The sequence below is a fragment of the Bombina bombina genome, chromosome 5, assembly GCF_027579735.1.
Source record: "Bombina bombina isolate aBomBom1 chromosome 5, aBomBom1.pri, whole genome shotgun sequence".
NCBI lineage: Eukaryota > Metazoa > Chordata > Amphibia > Anura > Bombinatoridae > Bombina > Bombina bombina.
In genome coordinates this window covers 19,133,972-19,152,870 of record NC_069503.1, presented here as the reverse complement: position 1 = coordinate 19,152,870, position 18,899 = coordinate 19,133,972, and the positions used below count along the sequence as shown (strand labels likewise).

At 36.3% G+C, this 18,899-nt stretch overlaps 1 protein-coding gene across 1 annotated transcript in view; it reads left to right on the top strand.

The window, feature by feature from the left end:
• LOC128661241 (SCO-spondin-like) overlaps positions 1-18,899 on the top strand; it is a 624,208-nt gene that overhangs the window by 114,638 nt on the left and 490,671 nt on the right. The window contains exons 38-43 of the mRNA XM_053715520.1: positions 1,441-1,600; positions 3,772-3,826; positions 13,605-13,709; positions 14,359-14,571; positions 15,604-15,686; positions 16,018-16,183. Coding sequence (XP_053571495.1) covers positions 1,441-1,600; positions 3,772-3,826; positions 13,605-13,709; positions 14,359-14,571; positions 15,604-15,686; positions 16,018-16,183 — 782 coding nt within the window. The remainder of the gene's footprint in view (positions 1-1,440; positions 1,601-3,771; positions 3,827-13,604; positions 13,710-14,358; positions 14,572-15,603; positions 15,687-16,017; positions 16,184-18,899) is intronic.

Sequence of the window (18,899 nt, the reverse complement as noted above, 5' to 3'; positions counted from 1 at the left end):
GACACAGTATTTATATACAGACACACCAATACTCACACACTGTGTAATACGAGGGAATGTACTGCAGGCACGCAGGTAACAGACACAGTATTTATATACAGACACACCAATACTCTTACACTGTGTAATGCCAGAGAATGTACTGCAGGCACACAGGTAACAGATACAGTATTTATATACAGACACACCTATACTCACACACTGTGTAATGCCAGGGAATGTACTACAGGCACACAGGTAACAGACACAGTATTTATATACAGACACACCAATACTCTTACACTGTGTAATGCCAGGGAATGAACTGCAGGCACACAGGTAACAGACAAAGTATTTATATACAGACACATGAATATTCACATACTATGTAATACCAGGGAATATACTGCAGGCACACAGGTAACAGACACAGTATTTATATACAGAGACACCTATACTCACACACTGTGTAATGCCAGGGAATGTAGTGCAGGCACACAGGTAACAGACACAGTATTTATATACAGACACACCTATACTCACACACTGTGTAATGCCAGGGAATGTACTACAGGCACACAGGTAACAGACACAGTATTTATATACAGACACATGAATACTCACACACTGTGTAATGCCAGGGAATGTACTGCAGGCACACAGGTAACAGATACAGTATTTATATACAGACACAGCTATACTCACACACTGTGTAATGCCAGGGAATGTACTACAGGCACAAAGGTAACAGATACAGTATTTATATACAGACACACCTATACTCACACACTGTGTAATGCCAGGGAATATACTGCAGGCACACAGGTAACAGACACAGTATTTATATACAGACACACCAATACTCACACACTGTGTAATACGAGGGAATGTACTGCAGGCACACAGGTAACAGACACAGTATTTATATACAGACACACCTATACTCAAACACTGTGTAATGCCAGGGAATGTACTACAGGCACACAGGTAACAGACACAGTATTTATATACAGACACACCAATACTCTTACACTGTGTAATGCCAGGGAATGAACTGCAGGCACACAGGTAACAGACACAGTATTTATATACAGACACATGAATACTCACATACTGTGTAATACCAGGGAATATACTGCAGGCACACAGGTAACAGACACAGTATTTATATACAGAGATAACTATACTCACACACTGTGTAATACCAGGGAATGAACTGTATTCTGGCATTGTCCAGAATTACATTTTGCTGTTATAATTTGTAATACAATTGTTTCTTTTTCTAAGTAAATATAAATATCATCTGTACTAAATAGTATTGTGCAAGTTCCTACCGACTGGAATCCAGGCTACTAGTTGAGGATACCTGGATATGCCTGGTTATTCCTTTCTGTCTCATTGCTCGGATAACCATTTATGTGTATTGCTGGCATTACTGAGCTAATCTTTTTATATTACCAGGTGCCAGACCGAGCCCTGTGAGGCTTGTACGCACCAGGGGAAGACACACAGCATTGGTGAACGCTGGAGATCAGGGGAGTGCCACGTCTGCCAGTGTCTGCCCAACCTCACCGTGCAGTGCTCACACTTCTGCCAGTATGCCATCCCCGGCTGTCCGGAGGTAAGTACTCCCTCCCGGCTACTTACAGCGACAAAAAGGACCACTTGGTGGATACTTTACTATGGTGTTATCCTCACTAGACCATAGATGTCCTGGGGAAGGAACTCAATACTGTGCTTTTTTATACTTATGTTTGATAATACACATTGTGCTAGATTACAAGTGACATGATAAATTATTTCTTTGCTCGTGTGCAAACAGCACAAAAAGTAAGCTTTTAACACCGGTGGGTTAGCGCTCCTAATAACAAGCTGAAAGTAAATTGTGCTAGAGCGAAACATGATGTGCGCTAGTATCTGGATTCCATAGACATCAACACTTAACGCTCACATGATGTGCGCTAGTATCTGGACTCCATAGACATCAACACTTAACGCTCACATGCTTACCCATCACTGCATTAGACTAAAAGACCTAATCCCAAAGGTAGTTATAAATATTTCACTTTCTAATGTTCTTCACATTAAAAAAAATTATTTTATTTTTAAATATATATTTCTATATAAGTATATCTGATTACTTTTTCGTAAACTTTATATCTATACCTATATATCCGTATGAATATATACATATACAGGTATAGATAGATAGATAGATAGATAGATAGATAGATAGATATAGATATATAGATAGATAGATACTGTAGATTATAAATATAGATATATTTTTCTAAAAATACAAAGAACATTTTCTTCTAAGTGAGGAACATTGTAACAATAAATATTTGCAGTAAAAACACAGTATAAAATATTAAAATTGTTTACATTTTGTTTTTCAAGCTTTAAGGAATTTGAGTGGAAAGGGCTCCAAAGTGTATATATATATATATGTCTATATATGTGTATAATATGTGTTTAAATGTGTATATATGTATGTACATACATATATAAACACATAAATACACATGTATATACACCTATACATATATTTAAACATCTATCTATATATACTGTATAGTCAAATACCATGTCATATACCATCTACCTTTTAATCGTTATAAAATATATATACACAGTATATGTGTGTGTTTCTATGAATTATTTTTTATCAGAGGCTGTACATATGAGTGTAATACACTTTATTTTTCATATATTTTTGTTGTTTGTAGAACATTTTTTTTAACCCTTACACTTTATGCAAGGTCTTCACTCTCACTAACCCGAGCGCACATTTGCTCATGCAGACGCGTTTACTTTCAACTTGTAATATGCAAGCAAGTTAACACATCGTGATATTGCTTATTGTGACCCACAATAAGCGTGTCACTTGTAACCTTCCCTATCATGTTCACAGATCTGCAACCACAAAAGCTGTTACTTCATATTGTGCATTTATTGGTTTGCTGATATCACAGAAATACATTTTAAACAAAGCAAATATTGGTTCTTCCATTCTGTAGTTCCATTTAAGTGTTAGTGTGTAAAATAATATGTCATATATTAATACTATATCAATTCTTATGCTTAATACTTAAAACAGTTATAGAGAATCATTCTGGGAATTCGAGTATATTGTATTTGTGGTTCAGATATTAAAAAGATACGGAATTACTGCAGTGTTAATAATTTAATCTATTTTGTATTTTTAAGTACTCTGATTTTACAAAATATAATACTTCAGTATATAGAAGCTGTATACATTGTGTATGGTTATTTATTAAGGGCAATAATCTTGTAGTATTATTAATGTGACAGAGCCAGGTAATAAGTGACAAATATAAACGTGTCACTCAGTTCAGAGCCTGGATTATTGTCTATAGAGGGATTTGCATTTTATAGTGACTGTAAATGCTGCAGTAGAATGGAACTCATTTCTTTGTTGAACAATAAGGCTTTTCAGGCGATAAGTGGAGTATTATTACCAAAGGTGTGAAGTAGTCAGAGGGTTTGAGAAGCCTCCTTCCCTGTGGCTTGGTGCAGGTGCCTATCCGTCTGTATCAGGGGGTTTCAAACCTAACAGGCCAGATTTTAAGGATATCTGACCTGGAGCCCAGGTGAAATAATCAGCTGATGGTTATTAACCTGGGTTCACCCAAGGGAAATGTGAAAATCTGGCCTGTTAGAGAGGTCTGAGGAAAGGATGGAAAACCCTGGAGTATATTAGACAATTTGTATCGATTAACCCTCTGCTCACTATGACCGTAGCAGCGACTCATGACACAATTCTTGCAGGGTCAGTTCCTGGTTGAGGGGTCGGGGGACACTTGCTGTTACTGCTCGGAGACAGGTGAGTGTGCTGTACTATACATCTACTTGTGTTTCACAGGAAATACAAGCGCTTATTAAACTCTGTACTTAGCACATTTCTGAAGCTTACACCCATTATCAGGCTCAGCAGTGTTGTCTGATTATCTGCACATAATGCCTTTATACTAGCATGGCAAATACTCTGGTGCCAGTGAGTATATGAGTGTTACTGTACTATGTATATCAGACTCAGCAGTGTTGTCTGATTATCTGCACATAATGCCTTTATACTAGCATGGCAAATACTCTGGTGCCAGTGAGTATATGAGTGTTACTGTACTATGTATATCAGACAGTGTGTATATGATTGTTACTGTACTATGTATATCAGGCTCAGCATGTTGTCTGATTATCTGCACATAATGCCTTTATACTAGCATGGCAAATACTCTGGTGCCAGTGAGTATATGAGTGTTACTGTACTATGTATATCAGGCTCAGCATGTTGTCTGATTATCTGCACATAATGCCTTTATACTAGCATGGCAAATACTCTGGTGCCAGTGAGTATATGAGTGTTACTGTACTATGTATATCAGACAGTGTGTATATGAGTGTTACTGTACAATGTATATCAGACAGTGTGTATATGAGTGTTACTGTACAATGTATATCAGACAGTGTGTATATGAGTGTTACTGTACTATGTATATCAGACAGTGTATATATGAGTGTTACTGTACTATGTATATCAGGCTCAGCATGTTGTCTGATTATCTGCACATAATGCCTTTATACTAGCATGGCAAATACTCTGGTGCCAGTGAGTATATGAGTGTTACTGTACTATGTATATCAGACTCAGCAGTGTTGTCTGATTATCTGCACATAATTAGGCTGACCATATTGCCGCTTTAAAAAGGGACACATATGAAAAATACATATGTCAGGGCTGTTTTCAGGGCTGTTTAAAGAAATGGTTTTGAATAAGAACCCTCACATATGTATTTTTCATATGTGTTCCTACTTAAAGCGGCAATATGGTCAGCCTACACATAATGCCTTTATACTAGCATGGCAAATACTCTGGTGCCAGTGAGTATATGAGTGTTACTGTACTATGTATATCAGCCAGTGTGTATATGATTGTTACTGTACTATGCATATCAGTGTATATATGAGTGTTACTGTACTATGTATATCAGACAGTGTGTATATGAGTGTTACTGTACTATGTATATCAGTGTATATATGAGTGTTACTGTACTATGTATATCAGACAGTGTGTATATGAGTGTTACTGTACTATGTATACCAGACAGTGTGTATATGAGTGTTACTGTACTATGTATATCAGACAGTGTGTATATGAGTCTTACTGTACTATGCATATCAGTGTATATATGAGTGTTACTGTACTATGCATATCAGTGTATATATGAGTGTTACTGTACTATGTATATCAGACAGTGTGTATATGAGTGTTACTGTACTATGTATATCAGACAGTGTTAATATGAGTGTTACTGTACTATGTATATCAGACAGTGAGTATATGAGTGTTACTGTACTATGTATATCAGACAGTGTTAATATGAGTGTTACTGTACTATGTATATCAGACTCAGCAGTGTTGTCTGATTATCTGCACATAATGCCTTTATACTAGCATGGCAAATACTCTGGTGCCAGTGAGTATATGAGTGTTACTGTACTATGTATATCAGCCAGTGTGTATATGAGTGTTACTGTACTATGCATATCAGTGTATATATGAGTGTTACTGTACTATGTATATCAGACAGTGTGTATATGAGTGTTACTGTACTATGTATACCAGACAGTGTGTATATGAGTGTTACTGTACTATGTATATCAGACAGTGTGTATATGAGTCTTACTGTACTATGCATATCAGTGTATATATGAGTGTTACTGTACTATGCATATCAGTGTATATATGAGTGTTACTGTACTATGTATATCAGACAGTGTGTATATGAGTGTTAATGTACTATGTATATCAGACAGTGTTAATATGAGTGTTACTGTACTATGTATATCAGACAGTGAGTATATGAGTGTTACTGTACTATGTATATCAGACAGTGTTAATATGAGTGTTACTGTACTATGTATATCAGACAGTGAGTATATGAGTGTTACTGTACTATGTATATCAGACAGTGAGTATATGAGTGTTACTGTACTATGTATATCAGACAGTGTTAATATGAGTGTTACTGTACTATGTATATCAGACAGTGAGTATATGAGTGTTACTGTACTATGTATATCAGACAGTGTTAATATGAGTGTTACTGTACTATGTATATCAGACTCAGCAGTGTTGTCTGATTATCTGCACATAATGCCTTTATACTAGCATGGCAAATACTCTGGTGCCAGTGAGTATATGAGTGTTACTGTACTATGTATATCAGACAGTGAGTATATGAGTGTTACTGTACTATGTATATCAGACAGTGTTAATATGAGTGTTACTGTACTATGTATATCAGACAGTGAGTATATGAGTGTTACTGTACTATGTATATCAGACAGTGAGTATATGAGTGTTACTGTACTATGTATATCAGACAGTGTGTATATGAGTGTTACTGTACTATGTATATCAGACAGTGTTAATATGAGTGTTACTGTACTATGTATATCAGACAGTGTGTATATGAGTGTTACTGTACTATGTATATCAGACAGTGTGTATATGAGTGTTACTGTACTATGTATATCAGACAGTGTGTATATGAGTGTTACTGTACTATGTATATCAGACAGTGTTAATATGAGTGTTACTGTACTATGTATATCAGACTCAGCAGTGTTGTCTGATTATCTGCACATAATGCCTTTATACTAGCATGGCAAATACTCTGGTGCCAGTGAGTATATGAGTGTTACTGTACTATGTATATCAGCCAGTGTGTATATGAGTGTTACTGTACTATGCATATCAGTGTATATATGAGTGTTACTGTACTATGTATATCAGACAGTGTGTATATGAGTGTTACTGTACTATGTATACCAGACAGTGTGTATATGAGTGTTACTGTACTATGTATATCAGACAGTGTGTATATGAGTCTTACTGTACTATGCATATCAGTGTATATATGAGTGTTACTGTACTATGCATATCAGTGTATATATGAGTGTTACTGTACTATGTATATCAGACAGTGTGTATATGAGTGTTAATGTACTATGTATATCAGACAGTGTTAATATGAGTGTTACTGTACTATGTATATCAGACAGTGAGTATATGAGTGTTACTGTACTATGTATATCAGACAGTGTTAATATGAGTGTTACTGTACTATGTATATCAGACAGTGAGTATATGAGTGTTACTGTACTATGTATATCAGACAGTGAGTATATGAGTGTTACTGTACTATGTATATCAGACAGTGTTAATATGAGTGTTACTGTACTATGTATATCAGACAGTGAGTATATGAGTGTTACTGTACTATGTATATCAGACAGTGTTAATATGAGTGTTACTGTACTATGTATATCAGACTCAGCAGTGTTGTCTGATTATCTGCACATAATGCCTTTATACTAGCATGGCAAATACTCTGGTGCCAGTGAGTATATGAGTGTTACTGTACTATGTATATCAGACAGTGAGTATATGAGTGTTACTGTACTATGTATATCAGACAGTGTTAATATGAGTGTTACTGTACTATGTATATCAGACAGTGAGTATATGAGTGTTACTGTACTATGTATATCAGACAGTGTTAATATGAGTGTTACTGTACTATGTATATCAGACAGTGAGTATATGAGTGTTACTTTACTATGTATATCAGACAGTGTTAATATGAGTGTTACTGTACTATGTATATCAGACAGTGAGTATATGAGTGTTACTTTACTATGTATATCAGACAGTGTTAATATGAGTGTTACTGTACTATGTATATAAGACTCAGCAGTGTTGTCTGATTATCTGCACATAATGCCTTTATACTAGCATGGCAAATACTCTGGTGCCAGTGTGTATATGAGTGTTACTGTACTATGTATATCAGACAGTGTGTATATGAGTGTTACTGTACTATATATATCAGACAGTGAGTATATGAGTGTTACTGTACTATGTATATCAGACAGTGTTAATATGAGTGTTACTATACTATGTATATCAGACAGTGAGTATATGAGTGTTACTGTACTATGTATATCAGACAGTGTTAATATGAGTGTTACTGTACTATGCATATCAGACAGTGAGTATATGAGTGTTACTGTACTATGTATATCAGACAGTGTTAATATGAGTGTTACTGTACTATGTATATCAGACAGTGTTAATATGAGTGTTACTGTACTATGCATATCAGACAGTGAGTATATGAGTGTTACTGTACTATGTATATCAGACAGTGTGTATATGAGTGTTACTGTACTATGCATATCAGACTCAGCAGTATTGTCTGATTATCTGCACATAATGCCTTTATACTCGCATGGCAAATACTCTGGTGCCAGTGAGTATATGAGTGTTACTGTACTATGTATATCAGACAGTGTGTATATGAGTGTTACTGTACTATCTATATCAGACAGTGTGTTTATGAGTGTTACTGTACTATGTATATCAGACAGTGTTAATATGAGTGTTACTGTACTATGTATATCAGACAGTGTGTATATGAGTGTTACTGTACAGTGTATATTAGACTGTGTTAATATGAGTGTTACTGTACTGTACAATGTATATCAGACAGTGTTAATATGAGTGTTACTGTACTGTACCATGTATATCAGACAGTGTTAGTATGTGTGTTACTGTACTGTACAATGTATGTCAGACAGTGTTAGTATGTTTGTTACTATACTGTACAATGTATATCAGACAGTGTTAATATGAGTGTTACTGTACTGTACAATGTATATCGGACAGTGTTAATATGAGTGTTACTATACTGTACAATGTATATCAGACAGTGTTAGTATGAGTGTTACTGTACTGTACAATGTATATCAGACAGTGTTAGTATGTGTGTTACTGTACTGTACAGTGTATATTAGACTGTGTTAATATGAGTGTTACTGTACTGCACAATGTATATCAGACAGTGTTAATATGAGTGTTACTGTACTGTACAGTGTATATCAATCAGTGTTAATATGTGTGTTACTGTACTGCAAAATGTATATAGGAAGGTGTTAATATGAGGGTTACTGTACTGTACAATGTATATCAGACAGTGTTAATATGAGTGTTACTGTACTGTACAGTGTATATCAGTCAGTGTTAATATGTGTGTTACTGTACTGCACAATGTATATAGGAAGGTGTTAATATGAGTGTTACTGTACTGTACAATGTATATCAGACAGTGTTAATATGAGTGTTACTGTACTGTACAGTGTATATCAGACAGTGTTAGTATGTGTGTTACTGTACTGTACAATGTATATTAGACAGTGTTAGTATGTGTGTTACTGTACTGTACAATGTATATTAGACAGTGTTAATATGAGTGTTACTGTACTGTAAAATGTATATCAGACAGTGTTAGTATGTGTGTTACTGTACTGTACAATGTATATCAGACAGTGTTAGTATGTGTGTTACTGTAATGTACAATGTATATGAAACAGTGTAAGTATGTGTGTTACTGTACTGTACAATGTATATCAGACAGTGTTAGTATGTGTGTTACTGTACTGTACAATGTATATCAAACAGTGTAAGTATATGTGTTACTGTACTGTACAATGTATTTCAGACAGTGTTAGTATGTGTGTTACTGTACTGTACAATGTATTTCAGACTGTGTTAATATGAGTGTTACTGTACTGCACAATGTATATAGGAAAGTGTTAGTATGAGTGTTACTCTACTGTACAGTGTATATCAGACAGTGTTAGTATGTGTGTTACTGTACTGTACAGTGTATATCAGTCAGTGTTAATATGAGTGTTACTGTACCGTACAATGTATTTCAGACAGTGTTAATATGAGTGTTACTGTACTGTACAGTGTATATCAGACAGTGTTAATATGAGTGTTACTGTACTGCACAATGTATATAGGAAAGTGTTAGTATGTGTTACTGTACTGTACAGTGTATATCAGACAGTGTTAGTATGTGTGTTACTGTACTGTACAGTGTATATCAGACAGTGTTAATATGAGCGTTACTGTACTGTACAGTGTATATCAGACAGTGTTAGTATGTGTGTTACTGTACTGTACAGTGTATATCAGACAGTGTTAGTATGTGTGTTACTGTACTGTACAATGTATATCAGACAGTGTCAATATGAGTGTTACTGTACTATACAATGTATATCAGACATTGTTAATATAAGTGTTACTGTACTGTAGAATGTATATCAGACAGTGTTAATATGAGTGTTACTGTACTGTACAATGTATATCAAACAGTGTAAGTATGTGTGTTACTGTACTGTACAATGTATATCAGACAGTGTTAGTATGTGTGTTACTGTACTGTACAATGTATGTCAGACAGTGTTAGTATGTGTGTTACTATACTGTACAATGTATATCAGACAGTGTTAATATGAGTGTTACTGTACTGTACAATGTATATCGGACAGTGTTAATATGAGTGTTACTATACTGTACAATGTATATCAGACAGTGTTAGTATGAGTGTTACTGTACTGTACAATGTATATCAGACAGTGTTAGTATGTGTGTTACTGTACTGTACAGTGTATATTAGACTGTGTTAATATGAGTGTTACTGTACTGCACAATGTATATCAGACAGTGTTAATATGAGTGTTACTGTACTGTACAGTGTATATCAGTCAGTGTTAATATGTGTGTTACTGTACTGCACAATGTATATAGGAAGGTGTTAATATGAGTGTTACTGTACTGTACAATGTATATCAGACAGTGTTAATATGAGTGTTACTGTACTGTACAGTGTATATCAGTCAGTGTTAATATGTGTGTTACTGTACTGCACAATGTATATAGGAAGGTGTTAATATGAGTGTTACTGTACTGCACAATGTATATCAGACAGTGTTAATATGAGTGTTACTGTACTGTACAGTGTATATCAGTCAGTGTTAATATGTGTGTTACTGTACTGCACAATGTATATAGGAAGGTGTTAATATGAGTGTTACTGTACTGTACAATGTCTATCAGACAGTGTTAATATGAGGGTTACTGTACTGTACAATGTATATCAGACAGTGTTAGTATGTGTGTTACTGTACTGTACAATGTATATTAGACAGTGTTAATATGAGTGTTACTGTACTGTAAAATGTATATCAGACAGTGTTAGTATGTGTGTTACTGTATTGTACAATGTATATCAGACAGTGTTAGTATGTGTGTTACTGTAATGTACAATGTATATGAAACAGTGTAAGTATGTGTGTTACTGTACTGTACAATGTATATCAGACAGTGTTAGTATGTGTGTTACTGTACTGTACAATGTATATCAAACAGTGTAAGTATATGTGTTACTGTACTGTACAATGTATTTCAGACAGTGTTAGTATGTGTGTTACTGTACTGTACAATGTATTTCAGACTGTGTTAATATGAGTGTTACTGTACTGCACAATGTATATAGGAAAGTGTTAGTATGAGTGTTACTCTACTGTACAGTGTATATCAGACAGTGTTAGTATGTGTGTTACTGTACTGTACAGTGTATATCAGTCAGTGTTAATATGAGTGTTACTGTACCGTACAATGTATTTCAGACAGTGTTAATATGAGTGTTACTGTACTGTACAGTGTATATCAGACAGTGTTAATATGAGTGTTACTGTACTTCACAATGTATATAGGAAAGTGTTAGTATGTGTGTTACTGTACTGTACAGTGTATATTAGACTGTGTTAATATGAGTGTTACTGTACTGTACAGTGTATATCAGACAGTGTTAGTATGTGTGTTACTGTACTGTACAGTGTATATCAGACAGTGTTAATATGAGCGTTACTGTACTGTACAGTGTATATCAGACAGTGTTAGTATGTGTGTTACTGTACTGTACAGTGTATATCAGACAGTGTTAGTATGTGTGTTACTGTACTGTACAATGTATATCAGACAGTGTCAATATGAGTGTTACTGTACTATACAATGTATATCAGACAGTGTTAATATAAGTGTTACTGTACTGTAGAATGTATATCAGACAGTGTTAATATGAGTGTTACTGTACTGTACAATGTATATCAAACAGTGTAAGTATGTGTGTTACTGTACTGTACAATGTATATCAGACAGTGTTAGTATGTGTGTTACTGTACTGTACAATGTATATCAAACAGTGTAAGTTTATGTGTTACTGTACTGTACAATGTATTTCAGACAGTGTTAGTATGTGTGTTACTGTACTGTACAATATATTTCAGACAGTGTTAATATGAGTGTTACTGTACAGCACAATGTATATAGGAAAGTGTTAGTATGAGTGTTACTGTACTGTACAGTGTATATCAGACAGTGTTAGTATGTGTGTTACTGTACTGTAAAGTGTATATCAGACAGTGTTAATATGAGTGTTACTGTACCGTACAATGTATTTCAGACAGTGTTAATATGAGTGTTACTGTACTGTACATTGTATATCAGACAGTGTTAATATGAGTGTTACTGTACTGCACAATGTATATAGGAAAGTGTTAGTATTTGTTACTGTACTATACAGTGTATATCAGACAGTGTTAGTATGAGTGTTACTGTACTGTACAGTGTATATCAGACAGTGTTAGTATGTGTGTTACTGTACTGTGCAGTGTATATCAGACAGTGTTAGTATGTGTGTTACTGTACTGTACAATGTATATCAGACAGTGTTAATATGAGTGTTACTGTACTATACAATGTATATCAGACAGAATTAATATGAGTGTTACTGTACTGTACAATGTATATCAGGCAGTGTTAGTATGTGTGTTACTGTACTGTACAATGTATATCAGACAGTGTTAATATGAGTGTTACTTTACTGTACAATGTATTTCAGACAGTGTTAATATGAGTGTTACTGTACTGTACAATGTATATCAGACAGTGTTAATATGAGTGTTACTGTACTGTACAATGTATATCAGACAGTGTTAGTATGAGTGTTACTGTACTGTACAATGTATATCAGACAGTGTTAATATGAGTGTTACTTTACTGTACAATGTATATCAGACAGTGTTAGTATGTGTGTTAAGTATGTTTATCTTATCTCTTCTGCTGAAACCAATCAGAGACAGGGATATATGTGCTCCTGCACCCATCAAGCATTTGCTGTTTAACAATTGGCTAAAGAAATGTTCAACTGATGCCGAATTACATTTTTAGTTAAATCCTCCATTAATAAAGCACAATACTTTAATCATTTGTTTCAATAACCCAGAATATAACCAATAGTTCACATATAAATATATACACACAAACAGTTAAAGCCAAATCAGATAGATACAGGCTTGCCTCAGGACATCACTTAAAGGGACAGTAAACACTTTGGGGACGATGTCTTTAGCAGCGAATGCTGCTCATTCCGTGCGAGCTTAATAAATCGGCCCCATAGACTTTGCAAAATAAAATGTTTATTAAGCACCGTATAAAAGTAATAATAATAATGTATTACTTATTTTGGCCTAAGAAATGATCGTGCATATTGCAGACTTCACAAGTCTAACAAATATCTGTCCCTAATTGGCCTTGGCAGAAATGATAAGATAAAATACCACAAAACAATCCTGTAATTACAAGATGTTTACTGGATTTGTGTTATTTGACATCGTCCTTTGTTCAGGTCCAAACAGAACGGAATCTGTGTCAGCCAGTCCTTCAGCAGCAAGTCTCCCAGCCAGTACCGCCGCCCCACAACTCATCACCTACCCATTGCCTGGAGCAGGGGGTAAGTGTGACGTCAGTATGTACAGAGAAATACCGGTGTTTTAGTGTAGCGCTAGTTGAAACCCTTGCTACATATACTTCCCTGTTCTCACAACAGGATAGAAAATAGTGTATATGTGCGCTAGACGAAAGCTAGAGGGTTAATTGTCATTTCAAATATTTACTGAATATCAAATGATCATAAGTGCAATGAAAATATTTGCAAACTGTGTGCAAATTGTATTTGCCGATATAAAATAGAAAATTATTTAAAAATGTGTTATTTGTGCCTGCATGAAACAAAATCTTCAACAAAGGATAACTATGTAGTAGTAGTTATTCTTTGTTGAAGATTTTGTTACATGCGAGCACAGAAATAGTTATCCTTTGTTGAAGATTGTGCTTCATGCAGGCACAAATAACACATTTTTTAATTATTTTCTATTTTATTATTTTCTATTTTATATCGGCAAATGCGATTCACAAATATTTTCATTGCACTTATGATCATTTGATATACATCAAATATTTGAAATGACAATTAACCCTCTAGCTTTCGTCTAGCGCACATATACACTATTGTCTATTCACACAATGACGTCAGCATGTGACATGTGGCCTGTGTACCTTACAGACACCGAGGTTTAGTGACCTTCTGTCTCTCGCTACAGATGAGTGCTACCGGCCGCTGAGACTTTCGTTCCTACCAGACAGCAGCTTCACGGCCTCCTCACAGCTCCCAGAGAACCCAGCACATGCCGGACGCCTCAACCACGTAAATCCAAGATCTGAGCTGCAGGGCTGGAGTCCTCAGACAACTGGTCACATGACATCGCTGTCACCCTACCTACAGATTAATCTGCAGCACCCATGGAACATCACAGGTCTCATATAACCTATAATATTGTGTTATTTCTCAAACTCATCCGTTTTATAGAACCTAACACCTTTTTAAATGTCAATATACTCACAAGAGATTGTCATGGCAAATACAGGTATCAATTTCAATCTTTACAAAAAAATAATTCTGATATTAGAAAAACTGGAATAGACTTTGGGGCCGAATAACTAAGCTCCCCTGTTTCCGCGTGGGCCTTCAGGCTCGCCGGAATCAGCAGTTATGAAGCAGCGGTCTAAAGACCGCTTCTCCATAACTGGTCCACTGCCTCTGAGGCTGCAGTCTTCAATCCGTCCAATCCTATACGATCTGGCTGATTGACGGCCCCTGCTAGCGGCCAATTGACCACAAATCTCCAGGGGGGTGGCATTGCACAAGCAATACTGGTGAACTGCTTTTGTGCAATGATAAATGCTGACAGCATACGCTGTCTGCATTTATCGATGTGCAGCGGACATGATACGCTACATAGTATCATGTCCACTCGCACTTTGATAAATATGCCCCGTAGAATATTCCCATTGCTAGATCAGCTTTCTATGTGTTAGTGATTTTCCCGCTATCTGTTTAGATACTGGGGCCTATTTAACAAGCTCCGAGTGGAGCTTGTGGGCCCGTGTTTCTGGCGAGTCTTCAGACTCGCCAGAAACAGCAGTTATGAAGCAGCGGTCACAAAGACCACTGCTCCATAACGCTGTCCGCCTGCTCTGAGCAGACGGACAGGAATCGCCTGAAATCAACACGATCGAGTACGATCGGATGATTGACACCTCCCTGCTGGCGGCAATGCTGTATACGGAGAGCGTATTGTCGGATCAGGTCCGCAAGACCTTTGATAATTTGGCCCCATAGTCTTCACTTCTCTTAATAATTAAATAATGAAATTGTTTAATCCCTTGGACTGTAGTCACTCAGAACTTAAAACACACAGATTGTGAGCCACAAAACAGCCATTAAATAGGATCAGAACATTGTATGGAGCGCCTGGTTTACTGTTTTTTTTCTTTTCCTTTTCCAGGTATTGTTGTGCAGGGAGCTGGGGCTTCAGACTCCTACATAACCAGCTTTACTGTGCAGTTCAGCCAAGATGGAGAGAGATGGGTGGACTACAAAGACATGTCCAGTGACTACGAGTCTCAGCCAAAGGTCTGTTAACCAATCTCTGGTGGATCAGGCTTCCTGGCGTATGGAAAATATTGTAACTTATTGTTACCAATTGGAATTTAATGAATGATACAAACTAAATGTTAATTAAAATGACCTTTACACAATATGTAGATTAATTTCATTAACTTTAATAATTATTCAGTAACAACTTAAAACATGATAAGTAGGGACAATTAAAACTCCATAACCTCGAATTAATTCACAAAAAATGCTAGTTTCAGTTTTTAACATTAGCCTTCAGTTACTATTTAAAGTCCCAATCAAGAACTGGTGCCATTCCTTTTTTCAGATTTTCCAAGGTAACTTTGATGGTTCCACACCCGTAGCTAAAAGCTTTGAGAGGATGATCAGTGCTCAGTATGTGCGCCTGCTGCCTCATGACTTTCACAATGGCATCTTCTTGCGAGCAGAGATCCTCGGTTGCGGAGAAGGTAAAACATCTTCACTACAACAATAAATCATAGGCAGTGTGTACTGGAAAGTGCCCGTACATAACAGCATAAGGAAAAAGTATTTCCATAGTAATTTTCAAATGTTCTTTTGTTTATGAACTAACATTATAAATCCAATGCCAGATTTTGTACATGTTGCTACATATTTTGCAAACATAAAGAGATTAACATGGGAGTTATTTCAGTTGGATCTAGTGCCTGATATGCTGGTAATCTCTTATATTATAGTTTATGAATAAACTTGATTGAGCTTTAGACTTTTATTTTCCATTAAAATCTATCGGCTAGATTACGAGTTTTGCGGTAAGCTAAAAAAGCAGCGTTAACAGGTCCTAACACTGCTTTTTCACTACCGCTGGTATTACAGTCTTGCAGGTTTAGGGGCACCGCACACTTTTTTGGTCTTACCGCAAACTGACTTACGTAAAGTTTGTAAACCCTTTTTTCTATGGGACTTCCATAGCGCTGGTATTACAAGTCTGTCCTGGGAGACCAAAAAGTGAGCGGCACAGCCTATCTCGTCAAGATTCCTAACAAATTTTAAAGTCAATAGTTAGGAGTTTTACACTACAAAGCCGTAGCATAAAACTCATAACTAAAGTGCTAAAAAGTACACTAACACCCATAAACTATCTATTAACCCCTAAACCGAGGCCCTCCCGCATCGCAAACACTAAAATAAAATTTTTAACCCCTGATCTGCCTCTCCGGACATCGCCGCCACTAAAATAAACATATTAACCCCTAAACCGCCGCACTCCTGCCTCACAAACACTAGTTAAATAATATTAACCCCTAATCTGCCGCCCATAACATCGCTGCCACCTACATTATACTTATTAACCTCTAATCTGCTGCCCCTAACATCGCCGCAACCTACCTACAATTATTAACCCCTAATCTGCCATCCCCAACGTCGCCGCCACTATTCTAAATTTATTAACCCTTTAAACCTAAGTCTAACCCTAACCCTAATACCCCCTAACTTAAATATAATTTAAATAAATCTAAATAAAATTACTATCATTAATTAAATTATTCCTATTTAAAACTAAATACTTACCTGTAAAATAAACCCTAAGCTAGCTACAATATAACTAATAGTTACATTGTAGCTAGCTTAGGGTTTATTTTTATTTCACAGACAAGTTTGTATTTATTTTAACTAGATAGAATACTTAATAAATAGTTATTAACTATTTAATAAACTACCTAGCTAAAATAAATACAAAGTTACCTGTAAAATAAAACCTAACCTAAGTTACACTAACACCTAACCTTACACTACAATTAAATCAATTCCCTAAATTAAATACAATGAAATAAATTAAATTAAATTAGCTAAATCACACAAAAAAACAAACACTAAATTACAGAAAATGAAAAACAAATTACAAGATATTTAAACTAATTACACCTAATCCAATAGCCCTATCAAAATAAAAAAAGCCCCCCCAAAATAAAAAAAAACCCTAGCCTAAACTAAACTATCAATAGCCCTTAAAAGGACCCTTTTACCTGTAAAAAAAATATTTACAAACAACCCCCCCAACAGTAAAACCCACCACCCAAACAACCAACCCCCCAAATAAAAGCTTAACTAAAAAAAACTAAGCTCCCCATTGCCCTGAAAAGGGCATTTGGATGGGCATTGCCCTTAAAAGGGCATTTAGCTCTATTGCAGACCCAAATCCCTAACCTAAAAAATAAACCCACCCAATACACCCTTAAAAAAATCCTAACACTAACCCCCGAAGATTCACTTACCGTGAGGAGTCTTCATCCAAGCGGCAAGATGTCCTCAACGAAGCTGGCAGAAGTGGTCCTCCAGACGGGCAGAAGTGGTCCTCCAGATGGGCAGAAGACTTCACCCAGACGGCATTTTCTATCTTCATCCTTCCGGCGCGGAGCGGGTCCATCTTCAAGACATCCGACGCGGAGCATCCTCTTCTTCCGACAGACTAATGACGAATGAAGATACCTTTGAATGACATCATCCAAGATGACGTCCCTTAGATTCCGATTGGCTGATAGAATTCTATCAGCCAATCGGAATTAAGGTAGAAAAAATCCTATTGGCTGATTGGATCAGCCAATAATATTGAGCTTGCATTCCATTGGCTGATTGGAACAGCCAATAGAATGCAAGCTCAATCCTATTGGCTTATTGGATCAGCCAATAGGATTGAAGTTCTATCCTATTGGCTGATCCAAGCAGCCAATAGGATTTTTTCTACCTTAATTCCGATTGGCTGATAGAATTCTATCAGCCAATCAAAATCTAAGGGACGCCATCTTGGATGACATCATTTAAAGGTACCTTCATTCGTCGTTAGTCCGTCGGAAGAAGAGGATGCTCCGCATCGGATGTCTTGAAGATGGACCCGCTCGTTGCCGGAAGGATGAAGATAGAAGATGCCGTCTGGGTGAAGACTTCTGCCCGTCTGGAGGACCACTTCTGCCCACCTGGAGGACCACTTCTGCCGGCTTCGTTGAGGACATTTTGCCGCTTGGATAAAGACTTCTCCCAGTAAGTGAATCTTCGGGGGTTAGTGTTAGGATTTTTTAAGGGTGTATTGGGTGGGTTTATTTTTTAGGTTAGGGCTTTGGGCCTGCAATAGAGCTAAATGCCCTATTAAGGGCAATGCCCATCCAAATGCCATTTTCAGGGCAATGGGGAGCTTAAGTTTTTTAG